Genomic DNA, 8,675 nt, shown 5'->3' on the forward strand with positions numbered 1-8,675 from the left:
CTATCAGACAGGGCAGTGTTTCTCACAGCAAATAATAAAAATGCACACACACACATGCGTTAACACACAAGAATACACATGCGCACACACTCACACACACACACACACATGTACACGCATATACACACATGTACACACACACTCACACACATATACACATGCGTGCACACACACACTCACACACATGTACACACATATACACACATGTACAAACACACTCACGCACATATACACATGCGTGCACACACACACTCTCACACACACACTCGCACAGGCGGTGGGCCTGTGTCCTCTTCAGCGCAGACAGACAGATGACTAACAGGGTCAGCCGAGACCACTCTGCCAGCGAGGAGCATCAAACAAACACGCTCCCACGCATTCCCGCTGAAGAGCAGCCGCGTACGACAATACCCGCACACAGTGACTGCCGTAGAAACCACACACGTGCCCATGTCTGTACTGTCAGACTGAGGACCGCATCACACTCGCACTCACACAGACACGTTCCGCCACACATCTGAGGTCTGCATCATCAGCAACCTAGCTGTACACAACTCATTTCACTGTGAAAGAAATGAATGAACGGAATCGCACTCTTATGCGTGAGACGACATGCGGCACTACAAAACAATACCACCGGCTTCAAGTGATTCTGTTAACTGTTAGGCTAATGCGATGAGGGGGAGAGAGAGAGAGAGAGAGAGAGAGACTGCTGGAGTTGATGCGGAGGTAATTAAAACCTTTGGGGAGTATGGATTTGCTACATTTCGCAGTGGCTAGGCCAGAGTTTACAGCCAGCTGCTTACTAATGGCTGGATCAGAAATAGGCCTGACAGCTCAGCAGAACCGCTCCATTCTGGGCCGCTAGAAGCACCACCTCTGCTCCTGGGGTCCCAGCTCTCAGCTAAGGGATTTCTGTGTGTGTGTGTGTGTGTGTGTGTGTGTGTCTGTGTATGTGTGCTTGTGTGTATGTGTGCGGCAGGTGTGTACATGCCTGAGTGTGTTTGGTAGTCTTTTTCTTGTAGAACTGCAGTTTGGAACAGTGAAGCAGCTGTTTTCAGGGAGACAAGACGAATCAGCGGAGAGGGTCTGAACTGGATTCGTTTGGCCTGATCCGTTCTCCGAAACTGAAGCCTTTATAATTAGGTGAGCCCTGCGTTTTAGGGTAACCCAGCAGGGACTCGAAATAACCCTTACCCCTGTGTCTGAGCCAGCAGTCTCTAGAGCTTCTTCTCTACCAGCCTCTTCTAGGAAATGGGCCATTTAGAAGCCACAGCTGGTGTTTTGTGCACCGAGGCTGTGTGTGTGTGTGTGTGTGTGTGTGTGTGTGTGTGTGTGTGTGTGAATATGCATGCAGCGGACACAAACAGTGTGTATTGAGTAATACTCTAGATAACCTGTGTGTGCATGTTTGTGTGTGCTTGCATGTTTTAGGGTTTTCTGTGTTTGGAGGGTAGCTGGGGGAAGGGGGGCACCTTTTTATGAGGAGTTGTGAACCTGTGTGTGTTTGTGTGTGTGTGTGTGTGTGTGTGTGTGCTGTGTGTGTGTGTGAGCGAGTGTGTAAATGAGTGAGAGTGCGTTTGGGTGCAGGAGCACACCTGTCGGGGGAGAGTAATTACAGCATTGAAATTGGATGGAGGAGGGGGGGGAAGGAGAAGAGGGACTCTCACTCCAGACCTCTCTTTCTTTGTCTCAGGGGGAGTGGGGGAGGTGTGTGTGTGTGTGTGTGTGTTTTTGTGTAAGATTGCTTGTCAGGTCTTTCCTTTCATAGTCGTGTGCCCCTGTAGATAACAGCACTGCCCACGTCCTCACAAACCCCCTCGCATTTGAACTCCTCCCCCTCTTTCCATCTCACTCTCTCAGTCCCTCACTTTCTCTGTCCCTCACTTTCTCACCCCCTCACTCTCTTGCTCTCTCACTCCCTTGCTCAGTCCGTCCCTTGTTTTCTCACTACCTCACTCTCTCAGTCTCTTGTTCTCTCAGTCCCTCACTCTCTCACTCTCTTGCTCAGTCCGTCCGTTGTTTTCTCACTACCTCACTCTCTCAGTCTCTTGTTCTCTCACTCCCTCACTCTCTCACTCCCTTTCTCAGTCAGTCCCTTGTTCTCTCACTCCCTCGCTCTCTCAGTCCCTCGCTCTCTCAGCCCCCTGCTGACACAGCAATATCGCAGAATACGTGCTAATCGCGATTCAAATTCCTGCACTGTTTGCTTTGTCATGTTGCCGAGGCTCTAACGAAAGGAACTGAACACCTCGCCCCCAAGAGACTGAGCTCCTGTGTGTCAGTCACAGAGAGAGAGAGAGAGAGAGAGAGAGAGAGAGACAGAGAGAGACAGAGAGAGAGAGAAACAGACAGAGAGACCGAGAGAGAGAGATACTGTTAGAGATACTGAGTTGTGTTGTTAGGCCCATCCTGCTCGATTGACTGACGTGACTCACAGCTCACTCATCAAACTCATGCAGCCCTGTTTGAAAGCCAGGTCGCTCAGTGATGTCACACAGGAAGAGGGTAACACTTTCTCTCTCTCTCTCTCTCTAACTCTCTCGCTCTCTTTGGCTGTCTGCTTGTCTGCCTCTCTCTTCTTTGGCCATCCCACTTTCTATTTTTGCACACCTCAGTCAAGGATTAGTCTTCTTAACGGTGACAGTGCGATGCGCACGTGCAAAGAATGCTGGGATTGTTCCAAGCCTATGCCAGGTTACTCACCAGATGCATCCGTTAGCTTGCGCAAGTTTGTCAGTGGTGTAAAAATAGACCAGTGTTGGGGCCTGTCTGTTCCTCCAGAGTAAATATGGTGACGCAATGAGGTTATGTGCCTGACACAGGCTGCCTGTGTGATTGTGGTGGGGGGGGGGGGGTCTGTCTGTGGACGCTACATCACATGAGCAAGTCTTATTGGTGGACTTTTAATGAGAAATCACCAGTTTTAAGAAGATGTAGTACAGTAGCTATTAGATTGCTCCTTTTCCTGATTAATCGTCAATCATTATCTGATTACGGATTTTCTGATTACGGGTTTAGCCTGTTTTCTTTGGTTTATGCCTGCATTTATGGTCAATAGGCCATTGATTTATCGTTTTACTTACTTTCTAGAGAGTATTAAGTGTCAGGCTTGATACTGAACACTTCAAGAGTCCTTGCAGTGTACTTTTTATACTGCAACCTTGTAAGCATTCTTGAGTACGGAAGAGGATTAGGGCCACGGGAAAAAAAATTTTGAGTTCTGACTTTAAAGTCAGAATTCTGACTTTCAGAACTCAGAAAAAAAATTTCACGTGGCCCTAATACACTTCCGTACTTGAAAACATTTTCTTATATCAGTTAAATGTACCTTTTTCATTTCCACCTTTGCTCCCGAACTGAAATGTAAAAGGTTTTTTGTTGATTAGAACAAAAGCAAACCCGCATAAATATGCTATCAGACTAAGTCACTGCAGGCCTCTCCTGTGACACGTACGTCTTTGGCTGTTCTGGGCACACGAGGAACGTTATTTTTATATCCTTCCCCCGTCCAAGAGTCATTTGGCTGGGACTCGCGGTTCAGATCTGGCGTACCAGGGGGTTAACCGGCGGTCGGCCCGCCGCGTCGGGGCGAGGGCGTTTTTTGGCAGTGCCTCGGCCCGGGGCGCTCCGACGAGGCCGAGCTGTGCGACCCCGGCTCGCCCTGTCCTCGGTCCCTGATCCCGGTCCAAATCGAGTGCGCTGAGAGGAGCCGGGAGGTGAGCGCAGGCACCCCCTGGTGGTGGGAATGGAGAAGGGCAGACTGCGCGTACGCGCAAATTCACGCGTGCTCACTCACAGGTCCTGTTCACACTTGCGTTTTGGGGCTCGACAACCAAAGTTATTGACTGATGTTCTGTGTCCACACACACATGTATATATAGAAGACCCAGAATGCTTACATCTATGAACAAGTAACAAGATTCTCTCCTGTATGTACAGCACTGTCGGTACATTTGTAGTATTCGTCCTGAACGTAAATCTTGCATTTCGGATATTGCGAGGGTGTAAACGTGATCTCCAGTGTCAGCAAGCGTGGGCGTGGTCGTTCAGTTTTTGTCGGTGTTTTCCAAGAGAAGCTGATTCAGCAGGAAATGCAGCAGCATCGAATTGAGCTTCTTTTTACAGCACCTAGCAGCACGCTGATGGAAGTTCTTCTTTTGGGTCCAGAGGGTGAAAGGAGGTCAGGGAGCACTGCACAGCTGGTCACTGCGCGTCTGCTACAAGTGTGCAGTCCATACTCGCGCAGCCAAGCTCATTTGCATTGGAACAGGAGTCAACTTTGGTAGTCACGCCCTGTTCAGAGCAGTTACTACTAGTTGTCAGTCTCGCTCATAAGCGTACTGAGTGTGAACTAAACCGTATAAAGCACTAAAATGAGGAGTGAAAACGTATTGTAGTGCAAACAGACCCACAGAAACTCATGCATGCGTGCACGCACACACAAAGAAACTCATGCATGCGTGCACATGCGCACACACACAAACACATGCAGACAGAGACACACACACACACACACACACATAGTGTCATCATCTCTTAATCCCAGATTATGGCTGTCCCATTCACTCCCCCTTGACTGCTGTCATTGTCACACACTGTCAGTTAGATAGATTCTCTCTCTCTCTCTCTCTCTCTCTCCCTCTCAGACACACACACACACACACACACATATTGAGGTTAATACCACTCCTCTCCTCCATCTCTACCACTCTGTCTCATCTATCATACTCTGAGTGCGCCCATGTCACCATGTAGCTGAAGTAATGAGAGGACATGGGGGCTGCTGGGAAATGTAGTGAACCTTTGAAAGCCCTGGCAGGAAGTGCTTCATTGCCATGGTAGGCAAACACTGACAGAGCGGCAGAACTGTCTAATGGTCAGCAGTGACAGCAGGAGCCAGATGTGCAGCCTGATGATTGCAGGTTTAAATCTTGAGAGGAATGTTCAATATCGTGGCTTTACCCTTGTAAAATACTTAACCTGCTTTTTTTCCATCTAGCCTCCAGTTATATGATGGTAAATGGACTGCATTTATATAGCGCTTTTATCCAAAGCGCTTTACAATTGATGCCTCGCATTCACCAGAGCAGTTAGGGGTTAGCTGTCTTGCTCGGGGACACTACGACACGCCCAGGGCGGGGACCGAACCGGCAACCCTCCGACTGCCAGACAACCGCTCTTACCTCCTGAGCTATGTCGCCCCATGATATATTACATGATATATGAATGTAATCATGGAATATGGAATCGTGTGAGCTATGTCTTGTGTCTGTGTATCATAGTGAATGAGGGCCTTGCACTAAGCAAATCATGTAATGATGTTGATCACACATGCAGTCCCCAGTCTTAAACTCATCATTAGTCTCGAATGTAGCCCCAGAGGTGTTTGCGGTCTGTGATGTGCTGTCTGGTCTTGATTAGGCCCAAGGAGGGTTCTAGAACGAGGGTGTCGGTGTCAGCCACAACGGTGTTGTCACCAAATCACCTAGAGGAGTGGTTTGAGGAGGTGGACTGCTTTGAGGACCTAGGTGCCATTTTCTGAGGTTGCCAGACTTGGTGTTATTGTGGTATAAGTTTGGGCCTAATGGATTCTCATTGCATAAACATTCAGATTAGACATGAAAACCACTTTTTAAAAAGATCCATTCTCATTCTAATTATTGATAAGTGAGGTATTTGTTGATCATTTCATTAATTGGTTGATTGTGATTTATTAATGGATTGGGCGATTAATGCTTTGATTTATTGATTGATTGATTGACTGCTTGACTGATTTGTCCCTGTCTTTTCCCAGGGTTCTCCACTGGAATGCCTGTGACATAATGATGTCCGCGGGTCACACGTCACACGAAGATGCCCAGGAGGGGTGTGTCCGGGTCTTGTCCATACCGAGGACGGGTTTTTGGAGAGCCACTTCCTGTTTAGTCACTTCCTGTCTGTTGGACTTCCCTTCCAGCGGCCTGCCAGCTCACTGACGTCCAGCCATTGGTAAATTATGACGCAGAGCCTCAGCTTCTGTAAAATATGGGTGTGATATACCAATATGTGATATACTGGGTATGATATACTAATACGTTGATGGTACAGGCTTCAGAGCAGAGTGCATCTTCCAAACCACCATAGATATTATCATCTTGCATGGATATTTGGCAGAAACCTAAAGCTGTGCGCACTCTCCTGAATTGGTGGAGGTTGGTGGGCAATGAGAATTGGCCATTACAAATTGGATGGAAAAGAAAAAATATGGGTTGAAACAAAGATGAAGTAAATAAAAAGTGAGGTTGATCCCCAGGCTCAGGCAGTATCTGCCCCCTTACAGGTGGAGTGTCCCAGGACGGTGCTGAACCCCTTCCCCCTCCCACTGGGGATGGTGTCGCTGGTACACAGGAGCAGCTGCAGCAATGGACGGGCACCTGGGGTAGAAACAGGGGGGCAGAAGTGTGGCACGGGGCAGATGTGGAGCACCCAGGAGGGCATGAGAGGACAAGAGGGGTAATCACTCGCTCCACTCTTTCACCTTTTGCTTCTCTTTCGCATTTAGCGAGAACAATAAACTCGTCGAGAAAAAAAAGCAGTCACAGTACCTAATGAACTTCATTTATTACATTTTTACATTTTATTAAAAGGCCAAATCATGCAACATGTTAAAAGCGGTTAAAAGCATGATTAATAGCTAGTAACAACCTAGAAAAACAGCATCAAGTTTCAGCTCCATTGTGCCTGGACATTAAAATGAAATCTCATTGGTGTAGCACTTTTTTACAGCGACACTGTTGCAGGAAAATAGGAAAGCTCTTAGTCCACTGGACTGTCTCCCAGAGAAGCAGCGTAGATGAGCGCTTGCCGCTAACGTTAGCGCTGACTCTTTCCCTCTGTGGCTCTGGTTCAGGTGCTGTGCTGCTACGGTCTTCGCTGAAAGGAATTTGCTCCGCGTTACCGACAGAGAAGTGACTCTTTAGGCTGACACTCCAGGGACGAGAGCGGCTCTCACCCATTTTGCACTTTAAAAGAAAAAAAAAAAAGAAAGAAAATAATAAAAGAAATCATTTTTACTTGACCACGCCCCTCGCAACATGCGGCACATCCACATGGAAATCGCACACCTTCACAAGGAGCCCCCGGCCCGAGAGGGGGATCTCCCCGGCGGGGGGGGGCAGAGAGGGGGCGTGGCGTCAGGGGCGGAGCCGGAGGCGGGGCCCGGGCAGGGGGAGGGGCCGCTGCGCCCCTTCGGGGAGGAGGAGATCAAGCTGCAGAAGGTCTACCAGCTGTCCATCTTCTCACAGCGGCGGGGGCTGGCGGACCCCCCCGAGGGGCAGCGGGCCCTCAGGTCGGGGGCCAAGAGGGCCCCGGAGGAGCCGCCGCCGCCGCCGCCGGCTCACAAGCGCCCCCACCTGGCGGGGCAGGGGGACGACATGGACAGCGAGGTCCTGTGCGGTCCCGGCCAGCCCCTTTCCCCCGCGGGGGCGAGCGGGGCGGAGCCCCCCCACTCCCCAAACCCCCAGTCGCCCAGGACCTCCCTGCCCGGGAGACGTCCGGCGCTCCACAACCACCATCGCCCCCTCCCCGATTCACAGGCTCCCCTGTCCCCCAAATACCAGCCTCTGTTCGACTCCCACCCTACACACTCCCCCAAATACCAGCCCCTGACCGACCCCCATCCTGCACACTCCCCAAAGTACCAGCCCCTCTCCGACCCTCACCTGGCACTTTCCCCAAAATACCAGCCCCTCTTCGACCCCCACCCTACACACTCCCCAAAATACCAGTCCCTCTCCGACCCCCACCCTACGCTCTCCCCAAAATATCAGCCCCTGTCCGACCCCCACCCGGCACTCTCCCCAAAATACCAGCCCCTCTCCGACCCCCACCCGGTACTCTCCCCAAAATACCAGCCCCCGTCCGACCCCCAGGCCCCAGTGTCTCCCAGGTCCCAATCCTTCTCTCCCAAATACCAGCCTCTCCTGGATCCCCACTCCCCACTCTCTCCGAAATACCAGCCTGACCCCCAGTATTCACTTTCCCCAAAGTACTACCAGCCGCTGGTCGACCCCCAGTCCCCGCTGTCTCCCGGGTACTCTCCCCTGCGTGAACCCCAGTCCCCTCTCTCTCCTCGATCCCTGCCCCCGGACGACCCCCTGCCCCTGCCCCAGGACCCCACGGCCCCGGCCGCCCTGCCCAGGACTGAGCCACCTTCAGCGGGCGGTGGTCGGGGCCTCTCCCCCGGGAACGACGACGGCTCCGACGGGAGCTCGGACGCGGACGCCCCCGCTCGTCGGATCCCCTGCCGACCGCCCGGGTCCCCGCCCGCGGGCCCCCTGGGGCCCGACGAGGCGAGGGCCTGGGTGGAGAGCCTGGAGGCCTCCCCTGCGGAGCGAACGGCCGGCCCGGCGACTTCCGGGGGGTCCTCCCCCACCCCCCCGTGCCCGGCCAAAAAGAGGCTCCTGTCCTCCAGCGACACGGGGGAGTCCTGCTCCGAGGACGAGGGCCCGTCCACCAGCAAGAGGAGCCGCCTGGCCCTGCTGGCCCCCGGCCTGGGCCTCGGGGCCTGCCGCAGCACGGACGCCAAGGGCGCCCCCTTCTGGAACCACCTGCTGCCCGCGGCGCGCGACACACCCAAGGTGAGTCCCCGGAAACTTGGGTCACAGACAGCAGTTCGGTTATGACCCCAGCGC

At 52.2% G+C, this 8,675-nt stretch overlaps 1 protein-coding gene across 7 annotated transcripts in view; it reads left to right on the plus strand.

Annotated features, from left to right (window-relative positions):
* The window catches only part of LOC118206502 (pollen-specific leucine-rich repeat extensin-like protein 1), a 35,989-nt gene that overhangs the window by 19,205 nt on the left and 8,109 nt on the right, over window positions 1-8,675 (plus strand). For 6 of the 7 annotated variants that reach the window (XM_035379282.1, XM_035379283.1, XM_035379284.1 and 3 more), the window contains 3 exons: window positions 5,798-5,991; window positions 6,323-6,495; window positions 6,893-8,621. In XM_035379282.1, the coding sequence (XP_035235173.1) occupies window positions 7,077-8,621 (1,545 nt within the window). In that variant the 5' untranslated portion in view covers window positions 5,798-5,991; window positions 6,323-6,495; window positions 6,893-7,076. Of the gene's footprint in view, window positions 1-683; window positions 1,147-5,797; window positions 5,992-6,322; window positions 6,496-6,892; window positions 8,622-8,675 lie in introns of those variants that run through there. The other variant, XM_035379288.1, reaches the window with a different exon arrangement.

This window comes from Anguilla anguilla, chromosome 10 (assembly GCF_013347855.1).
Source record: "Anguilla anguilla isolate fAngAng1 chromosome 10, fAngAng1.pri, whole genome shotgun sequence".
Lineage (NCBI taxonomy): Eukaryota > Metazoa > Chordata > Actinopteri > Anguilliformes > Anguillidae > Anguilla > Anguilla anguilla.